Raw genomic sequence first — 23,579 nt, 5'->3', positions numbered from 1 at the left:
GATGAAATTAAGATTTCCAAGTTAGTGTGATCATTGAGGCACTGTGACTAGGAGATAAATGACAGATGATCTGAGTTTTAATCCTGGATCAGCAATTTACTGTGACTTTAGATATTTGTCTCTTAGCTGCTCCTGATGTCTCTTTCCTTGTCTGCAGAATGGATATAGAATTCCTGTCCCAACTATGTCATAGAGCTTTTAAAAGATGAAGAACTACATATTTTTAAAAGTTGGAAACTAATACAGTTAAAATACAAATAAAGATCCTGTTCTTGGCTCTTACTGTGGCTGGAGAAGGGTTGCAGACTGTTCACATGGCAGTGGGGACTGAGACAGTTCTTAAGAAGTTTTAGCAACGTATTAGTTAAATATAACATTCCTTTGCTCAAACTCTTTGTCCACAGGCAGTCCAAAAGCAAATTTTTCAGAAATAATTGCATTTTTAATTGGTGAGACCCAAATGAAGTTTTTATATATCAAAGGCTTTTATGCATAAAGCAGTTTAAATAAAATTTGTAAAATCTTGTTTCTTGTAAAACACAGCAAATGTTAATGCTACTGTGGTCACAATATAGGTAAAGTAAAAAAAAAAAAAAAAAAAAAAAAGTTTTGTACAAATGCAATGGCCTAGAAAAAGACTACTTAAAAGCTATTATTTCACCACAGCCAGCACATTGGTAATACAGGTTTCTCCTCTCCCTCTAGCTCAGCCTACCAGTGTGGAAAGGTAAGTTTATCCTTAGCTCAAGAAGGATGGCCAAGTGTAACTAAGGCTTGACTTCATGTAATTTTAGAAGAAACAGATTGAACGACATTATAAAATAAGCTCATTGTTTTTCCTGGGAGGGTGGATACGGATGGAGGAGAACTGGAAGTGTAGTGTTTGGCTTTGGAAAAAAGGTGATACAAAGGTCAGGAGAAAGGTGGTTCTAGTCTCATCTCTGTACTCCTCAAAGCAATGAGTTCTGTGTAAGGAGTGGTGACTTTGAGCCTGCCACTGTCATAGGAAATGTGCCAGAAAACTTATGTTCCAAAGCACTGAAAAATACCTTATTAATCAGCTAGGAAGGAACACAAGGATGAGCCATGTCCAAGTATGAAAAGAGCATTGCTCCTTTATTATTCTTTGGTAGTTCTATTTATCATGTAAACAAAGCTACATTGAAAACTCAATGCAGAATTACTCTGTGAGTCCCTTTATAGAGAGATCTTATTTGTACATTCAACCTTTGGTCTCATATATAACTTTGACCACTGGAAAACTCAAGGACAAAGTGAACCAAAAATTAAGCTGGACTTGCTAAAACACCATACTATTTTCCCTGACTTATATGTAACCAACTCCCTAAAAATGAAAAGGAGTTCTAAATTCAATTTTCCTTCCCAAAATTTAACATTTTTCCTCACTAATAAACACTCCTGAGGAGAACTATTTATGACACAATCCTTGTGTCCTCTTTAAGACAATGTGAAATATAAATAAGTAATTTTAAACTAGATGGTGATTATTTTTTATAAAAAGTTCTATCTCATTTTTAAAAAGTAAATTTTAGGGCATTCAAATTTATATCACACAGCTTTTCAGAAATATGCCTGTTATGTAATACTAGGTACAAATGTACTAATTTTTCTCTAAGGTATAAAAATAGCTTTGGCGAAAGTAGCTACTACTAGTTAACACAAAAATCAAAAAGTTCAGTCAGTCAAGCAGTTAAATATGAAAGGCAAAGCAATGAAAATTTTTGTTTGGTTGAAGGGCATAAGGGGAGAGCACCTAGTTTTCGTTGTAATCAGCTATATCCTTTACAGAAAGAAAAGCTTATAAGAAATGCAAAAACCCAAATAATCAAAGTTTGTTTTCTTTTTCAAAACAACCTAAAAAGCTAGGTGTTTGGTGTATTCTGTAGCACTGGAATGAATATTTGCTTTTGGTGTCTTTTTTTTTTTTTAAACATATGAAGTAGCTGTGGTAAAAGGTCAACTAGAGCAAACTTAACACCTCAGTCTTATACACATAAGCAACACTTGGCTGAGAAAAGCCACAAGGGGAAAAGAATACAGTACTGAAGAAAAAACACATCAGCAACACCTTTATGTGTGAAGTTGACCAGTATGAGACTGAAGCCAAAGCAGAGAATGGGTAGGCTGCGAACGTACTATATATACTTTGGCTTATCAATCTCTCATTTGATGAGATTTTGATAAGATACGACAGCTAGTTGCTCTTCAGGCAGTTTGGCTGGAATCAGTGGTTTCCGGTAAACAGTGACTTGCCTTTCTTGATTGCAGTTGAGGTTTTCAGTTTTCTTAGTAGTTCAGCTTGTACTTGAGTCACCAGATGTAAATTAGACATTTCTCTCTTCAGTTCCCAGTATGCATGCTGCATATTATCACTGAAATAAATTATTTTACAAAAAGTTAATACTCATCATTCTTTTTTACAGACAAAAGGGAATAACTTTAGAAATATGCAGATCAAGTTTCTGCTCCAATTAGTTTTGAGATGATGTAAATTGAATAAAACAATTGAAAGATATTTAGGGCATTAATAAGTGAAAAGATCTTGAAAGAATAACACTGTCCATCTGATATGTAGCAATTAACTATTATATTAAATGGTATAATAAAAATATTATAACTGATGAGAGCTTCTTGAAGAGTCTCAGAACTGAGATTTTATTTTAGGCTATAATGTGCAGCTATTAATTAGTAAGTAGTAAGAAATACGTTATTTGCAAATCTGATTAAGAGTAAAGTTACATTCATTCAAATATGAATCAATTTGTATTATCTTTTGATTGTTTTGACACTGTGAATTGAAATGATGTATCAACTGCTGAATATATATCCAAGTCCACATTAAAATAAAATTTAGGTTTCATGCATTACATTCTTTATGTTTGACTGGGCTGTCTCATAATGTTGGTTCTAAACCAATGTGACATGACAGCACAAGACATGAAGAGCCAGATGATTTCCTGGTAAGGAAAAAGAAGCTAGAGGGGGAGGATTATATGAAACAGAAATAGAAACTTCAAAAATGCCTCTCCTATTTTTATAATTAAAAGTATTTTACCTCAATTATCTAAGAAATTATAATTAGTGATTTTAAATCTAATTTTTATCAATTTTGTTTCCATTAAACATTCATATTCAGACATTCATGATTTTGTTTTTGCTTCTTAATTGCCAACTAAATGAAATTAAAATCTTCAGCATATATTCTCACTTTGTTGTACAGGAATATCACAAAATATTAAATGTAAGACTAAATCTTATAACATTAAAAAAAATTATTACCTCTTAGATACTAGTATAATTTTAGTAGTACAGAAATCAAACTAGACAAACATGTCACCTTATGCTTCAATTTTTGTGTTACCATAAACAAACTTCAAAAGGATAACATTTTTGAAATCTAATATCTCAAATTACAGGAGTAATATAGTTTATATTTAATATATAATATATAAAATATAATTATTTTGAATTATGTAAGGTGAAATACCTTTTTGTCAATAAACTTTACACTGCTTTTAAGAAAAATCTGCTTTAGTCTGTTGTAAACATCATTTGTTAAGTTGTAGTATATTAGAAATCACAGAGCTTTTTGCAAGTTTTTAATAGGTGTCAAATAGTTCACAAAATTAGCCATGTCTACTTCACCAAAAAACATCTGAGTTGTTTGCTACAATGAATGTTTCACATAGGAACCTGTCTTAAGTGTGAAGAGAGTTGTTGGTTTCTTGGTACAATTCTAGGCATTCAGTATGCTTTCCGAAGAGTTACTCACATTATATAGCAGTTAAGTGTAAACACTGAACATGTGCTAATTCATTCATTCAGTCATGGTATGAATAATACAGCTTAAAAATAGTTTATTATTGGCGTGAGACAGTAAATCAGTGCCTGTTTTAGAGAAAAGAAGAGCAAATACTGAAGACAGTTCTGAGTACTAAAATACACAGCTAGGCATGGAAATAAGAGAAACAATTCTAATAACGGTGTTTACAGTGCCTAATACAAACTTTTCAGTTCAATTTAATGAAGACTGCTTAAAACTTAGGTTTAGTTAAAAACTAGGTCACTGAGTTTAATACACATGTAGTCTTGTTTTTTGCTCTTAATGTAACCTGAATTTAAAACTACAGATAGACAAATCTAAAATTATTACTAAGTATAGCTCTCCCTCTTGTGGATAACAAAATAACTGCAGTTAGTGTTTCGCACTTTACAGTTAATATTAAAGTGCTATAATCTTCAAAGTGTGTAAAAAATTATTTTAAATTCTATCTACTTGAACAAAATGTTTAAACCATTATTTAAATGATATTGGAAAAGGCAAGTTGTCATCCCTAATTTTTAGCAGGCTTCCAATTAAACCTCTTATCTAGGTATTTCAAAGACAATGTATAGATTGTGACCTTCCTATCCTCACTGCAGTGCCCCAACTGGGAGTATAAAGTTTAGTTTTGCTTTAAATGCCACATAAGCAAAATGCTAGTAATATATATAGTTGTCTATAAAGAACTTATACAACTACTTAAAATATTGAAATGTAACACTGAAGCTTCTCAAATGAGAACTCTAAAAACAGATAAAACACAAATAATGACGGCTGAGCACTTACTATATACTAGGCACTTCACCTACATTGTCACACCAACTTGGTAAAGTGAGTAACCTCATTTTACACATGAGGAAATGGGTTGAGAAGTCTACTCCAGTCCGCCATGTTGCTGTTCAAAGCTGTCTTTCACTTACCCGGTCTAATGACTGATCACTGCCCTTTTGGACTAACATTTTTGATATCATCATCAATTATCAAGCACCTACAATATGCTGACTGCCAACACAATCTTCTAAGTTTTATACTTCTCAGTATAAAGCTTCACATCTCTGACTTTTAAGTGAAACCTGCTTGTCCACAACTGAAGGAGGGAGTACATGTCCTGCTTACAAAGTTTAACAGCTAAAAGCCCAGCTTTCTTAATTGACACTATATATGGAACTCTTTAATACAGAAATAACTATTCCTTGTATAAGAAAAATCCACTTACTTGAGTTTCTGCTTCAGCCATACATATTTTTTCTTTAGCATTTGAAAATTTACTGAACTACTACATCCTCCATCACAGTAGAATTAAACTATGGGATATTCTTAGCCAAGAGTTACAGACTTAGAAGTGTGTATTTTGACAACTGTGGTTCCCCCCAAACAAGTGGCTCTCATTTTTTATTGCAAGGCAGAGCAAGAATCATTTTACACTGCAACCCAAAGAAAACAAGTTCTAAGAAACCATACTTACCCTTATTGTGTGTAATGCACTCTGGTATTGGTATGTTCTGACTTATTCCATATTTTTATAATGCTTATTATAACTAATAAAATTTCACAGCACTAAGGAAACACAGAAGAGCTTGAAAAACACTAACCTAATCTTTTTTTTTCTAAACCTGGAATTTGCATTTTAGGAAGTCATCTGTAACACAGTTCCACAATGTAAGTTTACAGATAATGAGTAAAAGAAGTACAGTGACTCCCTATCCAGATCTGGTTTAAAAACTGAAGCCATCAACCTAAAGCCAAAATCAAAACAGGACACTGGCAAGACATGGTTAAATTTCTGATAGGGCTATTATTGTTAAATGATGTTTTATACAAGGAGTATCATATAAAAGGCCTCCAGTAATTAAAAGTTTCACTCTATCTTAGAGAAACAGTATACTACCTCATTTGCCTGGCAATATGATGGAAGAAATACAAAAAAGGAGAGTTCCAAAAAAGCAAGTTATCCAAAAACTGAAAAATATTCCTTAAAAATATCGAAACCTTTAGTTAATGGTTTAATGGAAATATCCCTATGTACTTTCTCCAATATGGTAAACTAATCTGTCATCTGAATTGTTCCTCTTATAAGTGGATAAAGTAACTTACAAAGATTAACAAAACACAAGAACATAAACTGCAAACAGGCAGAAATGATGAGGCAAAAAAATACAAAACAAAACAAAATGCAGTGGAGAATGAGGTTAACATAAAAATGCATGATAAAAGTTGACCAACAGTAGGCCACAAATTTGGTTATAAGTTTTCTAGTACATAACCAGAAGAGAGAAACCTAATCAGTTTTGCAGTTCACATTGTCTACCTGATACAAATGCAAACCAATTTGCAAAAAACCACAAGTGTATATGAGCACTAAGAGAGCCACTGGAATAATTACACAATTCTTTACATACATACTGTTGGTATGGCTTTAACACAAAATAACTTTTAAACTGAATTTAAGGCAATTATTTCTAAAAACTGTCCTCTGAATTGATACTGAGCTTTAAAGAATTGCGAGACTATACTCTGGAGCCACAATTATAGCTTTGCAGCCTTGAAAACAGAATCATCTCCTTGGGACTACAACTTTCCCCAAATCCTGGCACAGAGATTTTTCAATATTTTGTTAGTTATCTGATGCCTTCAAACAGGTATTTTTTGGGGGAGTCAGGTTTTCAAGAAATTCTTAGTGGATATGATCCAAATTATGTAATCTCCCATGAATGGAAGCAGAAATTCCATTCTATATCACATGCTTCAAATGTACTATTTATATAGCCCCTGTATTTGATCTCTTTTGATGATACTTATTCATTCTCTACTTTCTAAACTGATTAGAAGTGGCTTATAAAAAGGACAATACAGAAAAATAAGGGGAAACCTAGGTTGACAGGAGAAAAGAAGGTAACTGACAAGATAATTTTAAGAAATAGTTTACATGGACACTATACTAGACACATTTTTCAAAAAAAGAAAAAGTTTCCTTTCAGTAAACTGAGATAAAATTCGAAGGCATAATTGAAGTACTGTTCAAATGGCAGAGTTAAATATCAACAGCTGTACTGCCAGCTCACAAAGCCGAATAAAACAGTTACTGCTGGCACTTTATAGAAAAAGTCTGCCAACCCCTGATCTAGAAGAGTGGCTGTATGTCATTTCCTCAAGTTGTTTTTCCTAATTGATCATTTCTCTAAAGCAGGTTTTTGATAGAAATTGGCCTGATACAATTCACATTATTTACTTAGGTCAGTAAACTTTGGAAGCCAAATGATAAAACAATGAAGTCAGATCATTACTTTTTATTGGATGGAGGGTAACAATGTAGAGAGGCTATCTTAACATAGTAGAAACAATCAATTACTAGATAGCTTAAAACACAGAACTGAAGTTACTTAAGTAAAAATGATACGTATTTGAGGAAAAAGGGTTGAAAAAGTATATGAACTCTGATGGCTACTTCTATTCTTATGCGAAGAGGGAACAGTCCTCAAAATTCATGCTATCCCATGATTGCGCCACTGCACTCCAGGCTGCGCTACAGATACTCTGTCTCAAAAAACAAAAAACAAAAAAAAAAATTTCATGCTATCCCAAAGACTAACAATGGCCAAGTAAGCTCTTAAGACAAAGGAATGTTATTATATATAGATAACGAATAATTCTTCATGTACAAATTCAGTATTACAGAATACTTCCACATAGCTAGTTCCCTAAAATCATACCTAAAATATTACTAAATGTTCAGAAAGTTTAAGGCATCCTATTTTTGTACTACTTAAATTCAAAGCTGTTATTAACAATTAAATTTTATTTTACAAATATATTGTGATCAGAGGTTACATTCAGTATCCAAACAATATCCATTTTTTGGTTTTAAGGTTAAGTCATAAAAGAAATCTAAGGACCTACACAAAGTGACTTATGGAAGAAGACAACGTATTGTTTTAGTGCTGAAGAGTGGTCATACCTTGAAATGCTTAGTTTTTGGAGATCTCTGCTCTTCAGATTGTCTTCCTGATACAGATCCTGTCATTTGTTTAAAAAAAAGAAGTTTCAAAGTTGTAATTCTTACAATTTATTTATTCTCAGCTCTTTATTACCAGAGACATGTTCAGGTTTTACAGAATATATTTGTAAGTGCAAAGAATAAAATTAGATTTTATACTCAATTTTAGTGAAATACCTCCAATCTATAACAAATATCTCAATCACTTCCAATGGTTTAAAGTATTAATGCTTTAATTTTCTTTAAAAGAATAAAATTGCTCTCATTCTGTAAAAGACCTTGTAATCTTACAAAATATATTTCTGAAGATACCAATCTGAAGTCTATATTCAAAAAAGTATTACACATTTATCACATTTCTGTTTACTTATGGTACGGGTGAATAAGAATTCTATGGGAAAATGGAAGTTTTTTTGGTATTTTACTTTTTCGTAGTATTACCAAAAACACACCAGAATTTTAACAGGTTACTGTTGTAAAACATCAGCATACATTTCCTCCCTCCACATGGATTAAAAATGACCTGGCGAGGACATCACAAAGTCCCTATATGCTTTTAAATTTAGTTGATTTAGGTTGCAGATATGACAGAAAGAACCTTCAGAAGCCATATTTAAATGACTTAGTATGTTTGAGACAACTCTAACACACTTGTTTGCAATGCATTCTCATTTAAGGATCTGTAACAAATGAAAATGATTATCGCGGGTACTAATTCTCCTGGCAGATGTGGCCAGTATAAGCTCAGAATACAAATTTTAATTTTATTATCTTACTAATACAATCTAAATTATACAATTTGCAGTGAAACATTAAAAAGCAACACAAGGACTTCATGAGTACTCTGAACTTGAGAATAAAATGTGAAAAATACCTAATCTTATAGGAGTTAAAACATTTCTAGATCTCTGATTTTAAAACTCTTAACAGTTAAGTTAAATCTTAGGGAGGCCTAAGGAGAGGGGAAACAGAACTGGCCCACAGGTCCAGGAGGTTTGACCACTAACCAGACACATATCCTTGGACATTGTTTTTTCCTGTGCCTTATAGGAAATAATGGAATCTGATCAGATCACTTTTAGTACCTTTGTATCATCAATTAAAATTGTTTTTTAAAAATTAGTATATACTTATGCATATACATTCATTGAAAACCTTCCTCATTTTTAAAGCCAACAATATAAAAAAATTTGACAGTTTGAGTGGGAAAATGTTTTTCCAACTACTATCTAACAATTCAGACTCTAATGTACATCAGCAGTAAGCTCATACAGACTGCATCTAGTATTCAAAGACCCTTTTGTTGGCTAGTAATAGATCACCTATGTCCTAAAGGTGGTAATGGATCTGTTCCCCAACTAGTGCCACATGATGTGGGAGTTTCATATAAGGTGAGGCCCATGGCTATAAAATCTTGGGAAATAATGTTCAAGTTATATAGGTTTCTATACTATAGCAGAACCTTTAATATAGTACAGTACACTGTGAATCTCTAACTGGGCTACTGTTATTAGGGACTTTAGACATCTTCTAAACCAACTTAATTTTACTGATCCAGTATCTCTTTTACTTCTTTGGCCCTAGAGTCTGTATTTCTCACAGGATCATCGGGTCTGAATATAAATGGCTGGAATATTAGGGGACACAGAAAGTCTAAAAGGCCCATAGTGGAACTGCCCCTGAAACCTCACTAACATGAAATACTAATGAATTGAGTTCCCTCACTAAATATTTAAAAACAAACAAACAAACAAAAACACTATTATATCCATGTAGGATGCTATTACATACTTCAGAAGGTTTTATAAAATGCTTCACCGAAAGTATCATCTTAAAAAAATTTTTTTTAATATGGCTAATGTGAGCTACAGTAATATGGCTAGAGTATTGTGAACATAAATTTCTCTATTTGGCTTCCTCTCAGATTCCTGTATCCAAGAGGACTCTGATCAGCAACATCACCGAAACACGATTTGAAAGTATGCATCAAGATTTCAACTTGGAACACTTGATAAACTGTTATTTCCACTCTTCCTTTTCTTTGTTCATTTCTTTTAGTTGTGAGTGAGCCCTTTTTAACTTCACGGCCTCACCCTACCCCTAATAAATGCCTGTGAAGGTGGGGGCCATGTTATAAATATTTCTTTTTCAATATTCCTCTCTTAGCTCATCTTCAACTGTTAAAAGTTTCCTGTCTCTCAGATTTAATTTAGTAATCAGTTAAGGAAAGTGATTTCTTCTACCTCTAAAAGTCTGTTTCTGTGATTTGGTTACTTATGACAGATGAATTTAAACTAAAAGCAAATTTATTCCCTAGCACCATCTAGTGGAAAAGAATAACTAAAATGCTAAGAATAGAAATTTCAATACACATAAATACCTAAAAGTACTGCCCTTCTGGATTACTCTAATCAAATTTTTTAAAAAAGCATTTACCTACTGAACATACTATATAATGGCCACTATGATAACTGGCTGTGATCAATATATTAAGTCTTGTGAGCATGATAGTAATGTTTGATCAGGAGAATAAAACTGTGTCCCCTAATATTCCAGCCATTTATATTCAGAACAGTTGATCCTGTGAGAAATACAGACTCTTGGGCCAAAGAAGTAAAAGAGATACTGGATCAGTAAATGAAGTTGGTTTAGAAGACGTCTAAAGTCCCTAATAACTGCTTTATATACACTAATTTAACCTTCATGAAAAAGGTATTTAATGTCTACTTTACAGAAAACAACTTCCCAAAAGTAAAATGGTGTTCCTAATGTTACAGTTAATAAGCAACACCAAAATTATGAGCTAAGCTTCCGATTCCAAGGTACTGCTTGCTACATTACAACAAAATATCCAGCACATATAAAGGCTATCAAATTATTTCCTTTCAAACAGAATATAAATAATGACAATTATAATTCAGAACTTCAAGGTGCGTATCTTTTCCTATAAACCCATCTTTTGAAAAGAGGCTTCTCAGTGGTGAAGCCTCTGTGGAACCATCCTGTGGAACAGGATGCTGAGTCTTTGAAGGAATTGTGGTGTGTGGCCACAAGCTCAAAGCTGGGAGAATCAACTTTATAAGGAGGAAAAAAAACACTTTGACTCTAAGGGAGTTGACAGTAATTTTTGTAGTGTTTCCCTTTTATCAGGGATGGGGGTGCCAAAGTGAGTTCTCATTGCCCAGTTAAGAGGAATTCATTTGGCCAAAGACTAGGCAGAGTGCTATATTATTCTCAATGTCTGGCTCATTCTTATCGAGTGGTCACCTCTCATAAAAACTACATTACAGAAGAAAGAAGTATCAGTTCCATCTAAGAACACTTGAGATTCAGGGCAGAATCTGGAAAGCAGTCAGGAAGTATGGGATGGAGTTCCCCTTTCAGGTGGTGGCATCCTAGAGGAACAAGAAGTAAGAAACAATTCCTCAATAGTGTTAGAATGTTTTGGCAGGAACATGGTTGAGTGGAGAAACAATTATATAACTGGTTATACCTTGGTTTGAGACACATGAATGCATAAAATGGCTATTTGCACCAGACTACTAAGCTTTTCAATTTCTTGTAATAATTACTTAAAATCTGCATTTGGTGCATTGCTCTCACACTACCTTGCTTCTTTATCATTTTTTCTTTTAATCTCAGCACTGTCATGATGTCTAAAAACATAGATCCAAGCTTGTTAGAACCTGATGTAAAATACTGGGCAAACAGACTCTTGGTGAGGACCTAAGAGGCAGCTTGTTTTAGTGGTTGACTTCAGACTAAACACACTTCAGCAACTTGGCAGGTTTTTGTTATTTTTTTCCAATTCTTGAATTCTCAGATATTTGCTGGTAGTTAAAAATGCCCCCAAAGTATTAGTCTTTTGAAAATAAGTAAGCTCTGTCATGTTTTGTTTGTTGGTTGTGTTTTTTTGTTGTTGCTTTAATTATAAAAATCGAGTTGTCCCTTATGATAGCTAAATTAATGAAACTATTAAGTAAAATAATATAGGACTTAAAACCTGAGTTCTCTTTAAACTTTACAGAGAAAAAAATAAGGAAATTGAAGGAAAGAGAGTCTGAAAGAACAGTTATAATAAACTAATACGCTTACTAAAAATCAACCTTTTAAAAAACAAAATTGTATAATTTTGTGACAGACTAAAAGTATATGGCATGTCAAATTTTAGCAGAAATGCTTAAAGAGGTAGATAAACAAGAATTTTTTAAGGAATAGAACATTCTCTAAGTAATTACAATTTATTTTAACTCTATGGTTTAATACAATCTTAGTTATAAATCCTACATATGATACACAGAGAATACTGAATTTCTCAATTTAATAATTCTGTAATACCGTTTGTTTGGCTTTCTGTAGTTCTATTTTGAGATCGCTACATTCTTTTCTCATCAGTTCCAGCTCTTGTTCCAAACCATGGATCTTCAGGTCACAGCTCAACTTTTCCACCTCCCAGTTTGATGAAGGTGGATTTAAATTCCTCATCACTACAAAAAGCACGGACACTGAAATTGTTATCTTTTCCTTCTACATTGACTGCAATTGTTAAAAATAGGTTATTCTGGTAAAATGTAGATAATAGAAAAACTAACATATAACATATATGATCAATAGTTTTTTAAAAACAGTAATTATTAATACTTTCAAATATCTATGCTAAGGAGAATAAGAAATCTAGCAATCTTGTTTTAGAATTTCTAAAGACACCTACACTAAAATAAGCATATGCTAAAATTGCAGACAGATCAATATTCTGTATAAGGTTAAAACAGTGACAAAAATAATAAACTGAATAAACTGAGGCTCAGCTAGTCATTCCATCTAGTCCTCTCAGAGAGTATGAAGTTTGACCAACAAGCTCAGAGCATGATGTCAAAACAATTTATCCTTAAACATTCCACTGCAGAAACTCAATACAACTGGATACTGCTTTATTCTTTAAATTAGTACCTCAGTCTCTCTAGCTACAAAAAGCTCCAACTAGCTATGCTAAGAGATTGCATCTCAATCTCCTATCAGAAGGTCTCTCAGAGGTCCATTCTTAGCTTGTCTCATCAAAATGAATATTCATGGGAACAGGCTATTTATCCATAAGCCCCAGATCCAGCTTTCCACCCCAGCATTTCATCTGCACCTTGTAACAACCTTCAGAAAGAAAAAGAAATTTTAACAACTTCACAGCAGTGTGTTTAACTGTGGGCAAGATGTTCAGTAAGAAAGAGAAGCCAGGACAACCAGTGGGCTAGATGATTTCACTTCTACTTCTTACTTCAGGGCTTCTACTCTTTTCCTCTTCTGCTTCATCACAACCTAGACCTGAATAAAAACCATCACATTTTCTCTAGGAAAAGTGCAATCTATAGCTAAGGAAAAGTTAAAGGAAGTTGATATTATGTGAAGGTAGAACAGAGAAATTAACATAAACCTAAAAATTAAAAAATAAGTTAAGGTCTTAGCATATGGATACGGAAAACTGTTGATATTACAAATAAATGGAAAAATATGTTAATTCTGTTAGAATATTTATAATAAGTAACTGGCATACCCTGCTGAGTTTCCACCTCTGTCCTCAGCTGGAGGAGTTCTACTTCTTTAGATTGTAGCTGCTCATTCAATACTTTCAAAGATTCAGAGTTGTCTTTATTCTAGTTAAGTAGGGAAAATGCCAAATTACATTCAATAAAATCTACACATTGGTATTATATTGTAATTTTCAGAAAGATATTGAAAAAAACACATTCTTGTCTTTAAAAGCAAGGTGACAAAATGAACTCGGTTTCTCAGAAATCTCTTTTTTTCTTTTTCTAATTTAGGACATCATTATTCACTGGCTTAAAAAAAAAAAAAAGACTAAATCTACCATGTCATAGTTTTTCAAAATAAGTCAGTGGTGTTAGATGTATTTAAGTCCTAAACATCATTACATCTAAATATTTTACATAAAAATAAGTTAAAATATTACTAAAATTTCCATTTTGCCTTGAACATGTATACAAAATTTTAATTACTAAATGTAAATATTTAACTTACTTCTAATTTTAAACCTCTTGAAGGAGAAAATTCATTTCCAAAATACAGATGTCATTCTTTTCAAATCAACTTACCATTTTGTCCAGTTTGCTCTTCAAATTATCTCTATCAATGCAAACCTCTCGATATGCATGATAGGCCTTATTTACTTGTTCTCGTCCCACGGAATTTGTTTCTTCATCAAATCGAGCTATTAGCTAATGGTATGAAATTAGAAGAGAAAGCTTAAGAGAGTATTCTATAGATAAAAAATAAGTCAGTGTTCTGATGACTCCATATCTTACTTCAATCATTGTAATAAGGGGACAAAGCCTGGATTCATTAGGTGAGTATTTCATTTCCACAAATTAATCTTTACATAGAAAGCAAAAATGTGTAGAATATTTTTTGAAGCTTTCTATGCTTTTACATAATCAGTATTTTATAATTCATGGTATCTGTTTTATAACATTAAATCATCATAACTACAACAGAGTATAGATGTGATACACACTGCTTAGACGTTTTTTAAATTAAAAGTATCTAATTTCTATAATCATAAAAAGCAGCACCTTAGGGCATACTTGACTTTTTTTTTTTCGAGACTGAGTTTCGCTCTCATCACCCAGGCTGGAGTGCAATGGGGCGATCTCAGCTCACTGCAACCTCCGCCTCCCAGGTTTAAGTGATTGTCCTGCCTCAGCTTCCGAGGAGCTGGGATTATAGGCGCACCACCGCGCCCTGCTGATTTTTCTATTTTTAGTAGAGACAGGGTTTCACCATGTTGGCCAGTCTGGTCTTGGACTCCTGACCTCAGGCAATCCACCCACCTAGCCTCCCAAAGTGCTGGAATTACAGGTGTGAGCCACCGTGCCCAGCCAAGGCATAATACTTGACTTTTTAAGAAATAGAAGTGTGTGTTAATTCGTTAAATCCTTTATATTACAGGATAGGAATTAATAGGATTGTTGGTCATGAAGTACAGAAATATTTCCAATGTTAACTATACATAAAATCCCATTTTTCTACTAAACTTTAAAATAAAGCTATGTGCTCCAAAATGTTACCTTCTCTCACTGTATCCCAATATGTTACAAATTTACATAATCAACATTAAATATAATTCATACGAATACAAATAAATTATAATTATTTTACAACCGACTCCTTTCCTCTTACTTCCCACCAAAAATGAATCAAACTCTACCAAGCCCCATCTTCAAGTTTTTTTTATATAGGATAATTCATTTCCTTGGATAATTAATTTCTATTACACAGGACAATGCATTCTTTACTTTTTGTGGTAGCTGTTCTTTGTAGGATAAAAATGCTCTTATCTGAGCTGAAAAAATAGAAACTAAGCTAAGTTAAAACTTTAAAACTCAAAAATAAAAGGATGACTGAAGAATATTCCTCATACATAAAGCCAAGTAGATTGGTGCTTTATATTGAATCAGCTACCTTACTTATATATTCTGTAACAGTTAGGTGTGTCACAATTATACATGGAAAGGTAAACAGAAAACATTATTTTATCAATTAAAACTATTATTCCTATTACATGTGTTAAAGAAGAGAAAGAATGTTGAAGTAAAGATTTCAGCCCTGGTAAAGATATTATTAAACCTATTGGACAATGTTCCAGAAGCTTCTTCCTTTGACACTTAATTTCCTTTGTTGGTAAATCTTTTTTTTTTTTTTTTGCCCAGATTTGAAAATTCTGAATAAAATACATGCAGCTATGGAGGTAAGTAAACCTGAAAATGAAAGAAAAATATTTGGAATATAACTCCAAGTTGTTAAATCCTCCCCTACAAATATTTACCAAGTACATGGTATGTGAAACACAGGATAAGTATAATGCCCAGAGTTTTCAGATTAGCAGTGAGTTATTCTTGGAAATTTAGTACAATCATGGAAGACAGGACAAAAAATATTCAAAATTTCAAATATTTTGAATTATTCCTTATGTCACAAATGCAATGAAGGTAAAAGATAAAAATTACCTTTTCTTCCAAAAATCTTACTCTCTTCTTTAACAAAGAGTTCTCTTTCTCTGAATCCTTAAGTCGTTTTTTGATGTCTTCATATGCAGTGACAAGAGCAAAATGGGAAGCAACAGATTCATCTCCTGAATATATTGAAACTGGAGTCACTGTATCTCTTTTATGGGCTTTCTCATGATTCAGAATACAGATATCATCTTCTACCAGTGCATCCATGACAGCTGTTTAAAAGAAAAAAAAAATGAGTGACAAATGTCTCACTGAATAAGTGAAAAGGAAAAAAAGTTATATTTAAGAATAATGTGAATACTAGGACAAGGTTTAAAAACCAGACTGCCTGGGTTGTATTCTAAACTCTACCATTTAATGTCTGACTTTGAGCAAGTTGCTTAACCTCTATGCCTCAGTTTCCTTATTTATAAAGTACAAGAAATAATAGCAAATACCTCATAGAGTCTGAAGAATATTAAATGATATCTATAAACCACTTAAAACCATAATTATTAGTACGTTCTATAAAAATCTGAAATATCAGTTTCATTAAAACAATCAAAATTTTTTAAAATACTTCATCCCCAAATATTTATTCTCCTAACATTTCCACTTAGATCTATTAGTAGCAAGTTTTATAGCTTCTCAATTTATAAATTTTCCAAAATTCTTTGAGTACAATTCATTACAACATATTAATATTACAGAAGTCTTAAGGCGTACTCTATCTTTCCATACCAGTAATTGGTTATGTTTGTTGTATATTTAGAAGACAAATTAATTAACATTTGAGTGTCCAATACGTCCCACTATCATGCACTACATTCTTTTAATATTATCTCTTTTAATTATCTGAACAATTCTATGAAATATGTATCATCTATATTTTATAGGTAGGTCTTAGAAAGTTGAATTAGCCCTGTTAAATCTAGAAGAATGTTAATCTCTGTGAGGGCAGAGGCTATGTCTGTTTTGCCCATCATTGTGTCCCCAACTCATCACTGTGTAGAAGTTGCTCAATAAATATTGATTACTGAATGAAGAGTGGGTAGAGTAGGATTCAAATCAAACTGTGACTCCAAAACCTAAGAGAAGAGGCTAGTTACCTTCATTGTTTAACGAAAAACTGACTTGCTCTGAACATCTACTTTTGCTGTTAGGTCCAGCATTACTTCTCTGAGAGTTAGGTTCCTGAAAAACATGATGGAAGGAGAAACTGTGGCTAAAACCTTTTAAGACCTCCTGGGAGAAACAGAATAAGAGGGCCTTTAGATCATGCAAGAGAACCTAAAACATCCTTTTAAATATTTTTTAGTTTAAAATAAAAAACTGAATATAGCATTCTAAATAAAGATTATCAATTGAATTTCATGTATCTTAGGTCAGTAATTATTACTAGAAAGTGAGTTTTTAACTATCCCTTGCTTGAAATAAAATTTGGTTACTTACTAATATCAGTCACTATTCAAGAACATTATAGATGAAGAAAGTGAGGTAGGAGGAATTTAAGTATTTTTTCCAAAGTAACATAGTAAGTGGAGAGTTGAGATGTAAACACAGGCAATTTAACTACAGCCATGTTTCCAACCCGTGTTTCACTATGCCTGCTTTCTTCCAAAATGTCTAATCTCCCTCCTTGTGTCAACTAATCCCTTTAACATTTCTTTTGCCTTATTTCAGACCACATGAATACCAACAAAAGGTTTTGTGTTTTTCTGGGTCTAGTCTTATGTCATTATATTTTTGCTTTTCTAATTGTACAATTAAAAACTTCCAATTGTTGTCAACTAAAGCAACAGCTGGGAGCATCTAAGCAATTTGTATCTAGGATTACAAGAAAGGCAGGTTAAAATAAATGTGTATAATACAAGTCTTGAGTAGGTAAAACCTGCCATCCAGTCAATCTTCATTAACATCAATTTAACATTTTCTAACCATACAGGACAACTCCCACTCTTAAGGTACAATCTTTCCCAGTTTTTCAATAAAGTCCAAGAACAAGAATAGACTATGCTATCTACAGTATACCAAAAAAGTGGCAGATTCTCAGAACCATAATTAACTCATGCTGCTTCTGATGCAAGCTGCATTTTCTCCTAATGATGAAAAGTTTAAGTTTTCTTCCTCTAAAAGAGTTTACTTTTCAGTCTCCAGATTCAATGATATTCCAAAATAAGAGCAAACATCATTCCAGTCATGTTACTGCTAGCTGAAACTCTCATTATTTCCTTTCAAAAGAAAAGTACAGGTTATTCTCATATTGCAAACTGAAAGTATGCATATATATCTTCATATAAGAAAGACTCTTACACACACACACACACACACACACACACACACACACACTCCCCTTAAAAGTAGAGCAAGTAAAATAATCATAGACGGCTAGGTAAGTGGTAGAATGCAGCCTGGTTTAAGGAGAAGTAAAATTGTACCCATAGTAGACATTTGACTTAAATAATTTCATACTCAACCCAATGGGCAGGATTTATTTGATGTGGATTTTTTCTAAAGACAGCTGAAAACAAGAAATAACATAAACTGCTCTACGAAGTCAAAAACAGATATCCTGCAGTTTGTGTATTTTAAGGATTAGGGCTCATGCACTTCCGTTTTACACAAAGTTCTAACTAGCTCAGCTGTGATTTACTCGTTCATTTTTATCATGAAACAATCATTTCCACAGCAAGGAAAACCCAGAGTGAGAGGCAGAGTTGTGCAGAAAAATTATTATTATACCATAAACGTAGGTAATAAATTTGAAACAACAGAATGCTATGGGGGGTCTGAGGGATGGGGAGAAAAAGTGGTTTTCAAAGAAGATACCACAAAAGAGCAAATGTCTCAAGACTGTACTCTTATGTGAAGAGGATGGTTATTTTCATTGTACTGTACTTATTGTACTTACACCTTTACAGTTCGCTAACTTCCAGCAGGGGAACAAGTTCAAAGATCTAAGTGTGGGGAGAAAGGTTGAGAAGAGGAGTGGCAGGAGATGAGATTAAAAAGGCAGGACGGAGACAAACTGAGATGGTCCTTCCTGGCAGAGGCACTGTGGATTTTGGTGCTTATTCTGCTGAATTTTAAAAACACAGGCCTTGACATGATTAAAGGGTGTGAATACTTACAGTGTTGATTTTTTTTTTTTTAATTCACAACCAGATGAACTACTTAGCATTATGCTAAATGTTTACAAACATTATCCCATTTAATTCTCAAGACTACCCTATGAGGTACAAAATCTTATCAAACCCATCTCACAGATGAGAAAACTGGGACCTGGAAAGGTAAAGAAGCTTAGCTAGGATCACATCATTAGTATAAACCAGGACTTGGATTTTAGAGCCTGAGCTATTGATATTTTCCCCTCTCCAATGAATCTTTTACAAAACCTTACACTCCTACAAAACTAGGAACCCCTCAGAAGGCTTACGAAAGTACTTTACATGGAAGAGGATATATTGATACAATAATGTCACATTTTATAGAACACGATAGCTGGTCATTTTTAAGACAATATGAGTAGTCAGACTGGTTTACCTATTGATATGCTACCTTTTTATTTATAAATCAAAAGTTGCATGTATGTTGTCTCTGTAAGAAAACAATGGCATAAAAGGATTTTTTCAAGTTTTATACCATTATTCTATATATTTATTCTATACACTATAAACATTACTTGGAATACGATGAAAAGCAGCATCAAATTGCTTATCTGTCCTAAAACTTATGTAAGAAATAGCCATATATTAAAACATACAATGTGCTGGCACCACATATATGTATCAACTTTTATTAAGTTTTAAAATAACTGTCATTTAAATTTGTTATAAAATGGAAAATTAAAATTTTAATTACTATCCCTGCAAAAATCAATATGAAATCACAAGCATGAGAATATTAATACTTATCTTATTAGTCTGTACAAACCAGACTTCTGGAGAGTAAAAGCTACAGGGCGTGGGAAAATGAGATCTTAGAAAGGAAACAATACAAGGCAGATATCCCATTATATTTATTAATATAATGAAAGGAAAACTGTTAGCAAAGTAACAAAGTAGGCTATCTGTTGCCTTTGGTTTTATTGCTATGCAAGCATCCTTTATAAAATGTATTTCTACAGAGAAGTAAAGGGAGCTGTGGTAATCAGTCTCATAATCAGTTTTATACACTTTTGTTGCAATGAATCCAAATCAGCTGGCCCATGAAGTCTGATTTTCTAGATAAATGGTAAAAGTGTAACTGGCTATTATTCTATTTGACAAACTAGACCAAGCTAGTTATACCGTTTAACATTTGAAGAAACTTAACATTATATTGAGTCTTATTTATCATAATTTAAATGCTCTTAAAATAATAAATCTTTGTTCGCATTAATCTTTAAAAAATAAGTGCCGTGAGCAGAATATTGTTATCAAAAATTAAAATTACCAAAGACTAGATAGTATTTTAAATAGTCTAGCAGAAATTGAACTTTCAAAACTTCAAAACACTGTCTAAAGACAAGCTTAAGTGGACTTCTCTCAGTGATGAAAATCAGTAATATATGTATTCCACAGGGACATTCCATAAATAAATTGTGCTTTTCCAAGGGCATTCTAAGAAGCTGGAGATGACTGAAAGCAGTGTTTGACAAACTAAGGTGTGGACCACTGCCTTAGAATTCCTCCACGTTCTGTTAAAAAATACTGATTCCTAGCTTCCACTGCAGATCTATGCAAATCAGAATATCTGGGGTGAAAAACTGCAAAATGCACTCTGAATAAGCACCCAGGTGATTTTAAGTCATATTCCAATTTGAGAACCACTCATCTGAGAGAACAAAGCCAAGCAGTTACCAAGTAATTTACAGAATTCCAATTCTAACTAGTATCCTTGAACATTTGTGAGCACGGTTAGTTCTATGTTATGAATTAGTAAACACCCTTTAGATTTTATTTTTAATATTATAGAAAGTAATTTCACATTCATCATCTCATCACAATATAGTGGGGTGTTAAATAAAGCATATTTATAGGCAAATATATCTATATGTAGTCATGCAAACATTTTATATATTTGGCAATTAAACTTTGTTTCTCCTTACAGGTTTACTTAAATATAAAAAGCGAATTAGAAAATATTGAGGTAAACACTATTGACAATTATTTTTGAGAACAATGAAATTCCCAAGAATGATAAAGGAGAAAGGGCACAGTTTGTCAGATAAAGTAGGCAGAAATAAGAACAGTAGTACCTGAAGCTTGGGGAGAAACACAGGGAAAAAAAAGATGCAAATATTATTAGAATTATTTTAGAAGATCTTAAATTTCAGTCTTCATCATTGCAATCAACACCAAGAGAACTCTCAGTTGTTCATATGCTACGTATGTCAAAGTTTGGGATACTAGAAAACATATCTGCTGATATCAGACTGGTCTTTTTTCTAGGAATAAATATGATTATCCTGTCATATTTCATCACCTTTATATCTGCCATTTTCGTATTTCATCATCTTTATTTCTGCCATTTATTGATCACTTACCATATGCCAGTCACTAGTGCTTTCACATGCATTTTTCTACCACTTAGCTAAGTACTGTTATGAACAAAGTCTTAGAAAAGTTAAATACCTTACGTATAGCTACACAGCTAATCAGTGGCAAAGGTGAGATGTGAACCTAAGTAAGCTGTCAGAAGTCTATGGTCTTAATACAACATTCAGAGAGGCAATACAAAAGGGATTCTGGTTACCTAAGAAGAATATGGACAAGGCATAACTATGTCAAAAAGAACACTTGCCCAGGATTCAGAAACACAGATTCTAGTCTAGGATTTGCAACCCTGATTATAGTTTAGTTCGCTTTACCTCTCTAGATCAAAATTTTCCCACCTACATAGAACGATAGGGTTAGACTACATCACTAAGAAGCCACCTTACTAAACTGTGAAGGCAAAAGTTTAATACAAATACAGAATAATGGCAACCTAAACAGAGAGAAGGGAATTCACATTTATGCCAGGAACTGCATAAAAGGTACGGTACGCACATTATCTCAAGTCTACACCAAACTTGGCAAGGTATTAGCACCATGATAAATGAGGAAACTGAGGCTCAAAGAGGTGAGGTAAATTGCCTGTATTCACCACAGCAGTATGTGGCAAAACTGAAGTTTGAATCAAGGCCTATATGGTAGGCTCTTTATTCGATATTGCCTCCTGAAGTAAATCATATTTAGAATTTTCACCACCTTTCTACCTCTGAAAAGTTAGGATATTCCCGAACCTATTTCGTACAATCAGTCAAAATACTATGGGGCAAGGATTAAGTCTTACGAAGACGAACAGACCAACGCTTATTCTCCTTTCTCAATTTGTAAAATAGCCTAACTAGTTTATAAAGAAGGGTCATCAAGTACCTCTTTTCAAGACATCATCTCTTAATCTGTGTACATTAGCAATAAAATGCCCTGTAATTCAATAAATGTCCAAAAATGTACTCAGCATTAGATATACAATATGAAGAAAAACTCCAGTTCCATTTTTATGACTCTCACTGAGTTATCCAACAAACTGCGTTAGTTCAGAAATCAGTTTGTATTGCACAGAATCAAGACACTTCCAGAGTTAGCACAGGTATGAAGAGCAGTCTACTACTTTTCATTCCTTTCATACAGTAATACCTCTAATGCAACTGAGCATCTACCATACATTCAGTGTTACTGGTGTTATTGAAAATTATTTTCTAACAGTGATAAGACAACTATACTTGCACTCTGAATATAAGTGCCATAAAAAAGAAAAAAGATTGGTTCTATTACTTCATGGATTATAAAAAAACTTCAGCATTTTGCTTAATAATAATGACAAGGTTCTGCATTGGTAATTAATACTAGCCAAGCGTTTATGGTATACCAAGCAGTGTGCTTCACCTTTTAGAGAAACTATCTCATTTGTTCTTCATAAGCATTCAGTAAATCTATGTAATACCTCTGAGGCTGTAAAGAATCTCCTCAGATCACAGGTGGAGAAATTGAGACATGAAAACATTAGAAAGTAGGGGAGCCAGAAATGAAAATCAGGCAGCTGGCTCCAGAGTCAGCATAACTCTTAGAAACTATGCTTTGGTGCCTTAGAGTATGTATTACCCCCATTTCAGAGATAAGAAAAATGAGGAAAAAGTATAGCCTCTTACCCATTGTTAAGTAAGTGGAAAAATCAGCATTCAGATACTGGTGTTCTGACCTAATCCAGTGTCATTTCCCATTATGTTATGCTGTCTCTTTAATATTAAAACCTATTTGCGTAAGATGTCTCGCTTACAAACAATATCACATTAAAATTTGGAAATATTCTGTAAAGCATGCACTGTTCTCAATTTACAGATGATGGAATGATCACAAGATTGGGCAATTAGATATGGCGTTTTTAGAGAAATGAAATTGTGCCTTGAGATCTTGCTCAATCCAATTTGAAATTCCAATCTAAAAGCCAAAATGTCTTCTATACTTAAGGAGCAAGGACCAATTTTAATCCTGGTACGTCTGTCTTTGATCACCTTAGCAAATTTCCATCACCTCTTGGAGCAACTGATGGTTTGATTTGTACTAGAGTTTTCGTGGGTATTTTATCTCGCTTTCGAATATTGGGGTTTCTTGTGTGTAGAGGGTGTTAGCCTACCTTGCACGTAGCAGTAGTTACTCAACAAATAGCCGCAGGCTGGAATGAATACCGTATACAGGTTAGACATTGGAGA

The 23,579-nt window shown here is 33.1% G+C and overlaps 1 protein-coding gene across 5 annotated transcripts in view; it reads right to left on the bottom strand.

Moving 5' to 3' along the window:
• AZI2 (5-azacytidine induced 2) overlaps positions 1 to 23,579 on the bottom strand; it is a 28,093-nt gene that overhangs the window by 3,511 nt on the left and 1,003 nt on the right. Inside the window, exons 2-8 of one of the 5 annotated variants that reach the window (XM_030812238.1) lie at positions 16,951 to 17,035; positions 15,854 to 16,074; positions 13,943 to 14,065; positions 13,384 to 13,483; positions 12,177 to 12,325; positions 7,800 to 7,858; positions 2,275 to 2,393 (exon numbers count right to left, since the gene is read on the bottom strand). In XM_030812238.1, the coding sequence (XP_030668098.1) occupies positions 2,275 to 2,393; positions 7,800 to 7,858; positions 12,177 to 12,325; positions 13,384 to 13,483; positions 13,943 to 14,065; positions 15,854 to 16,069 (766 nt within the window). In that variant the 5' untranslated portion in view covers positions 16,070 to 16,074; positions 16,951 to 17,035. Of the gene's footprint in view, positions 1 to 2,274; positions 2,394 to 7,115; positions 7,383 to 7,799; positions 7,859 to 12,176; positions 12,326 to 13,383; positions 13,484 to 13,942; positions 14,066 to 15,853; positions 16,075 to 16,950; positions 17,036 to 23,579 lie in introns of those variants that run through there. The other 4 variants (XM_030812239.1, XM_030812237.1, XM_003256792.4 and 1 more) reach the window with 4 other exon arrangements.

This window comes from Nomascus leucogenys, chromosome 4 (genome assembly GCF_006542625.1).
Source record: "Nomascus leucogenys isolate Asia chromosome 4, Asia_NLE_v1, whole genome shotgun sequence".
Taxonomy (NCBI): Eukaryota; Metazoa; Chordata; class Mammalia; order Primates; family Hylobatidae; genus Nomascus; species Nomascus leucogenys.
This window is presented reverse-complemented; position numbering and strand designations above follow the sequence as displayed.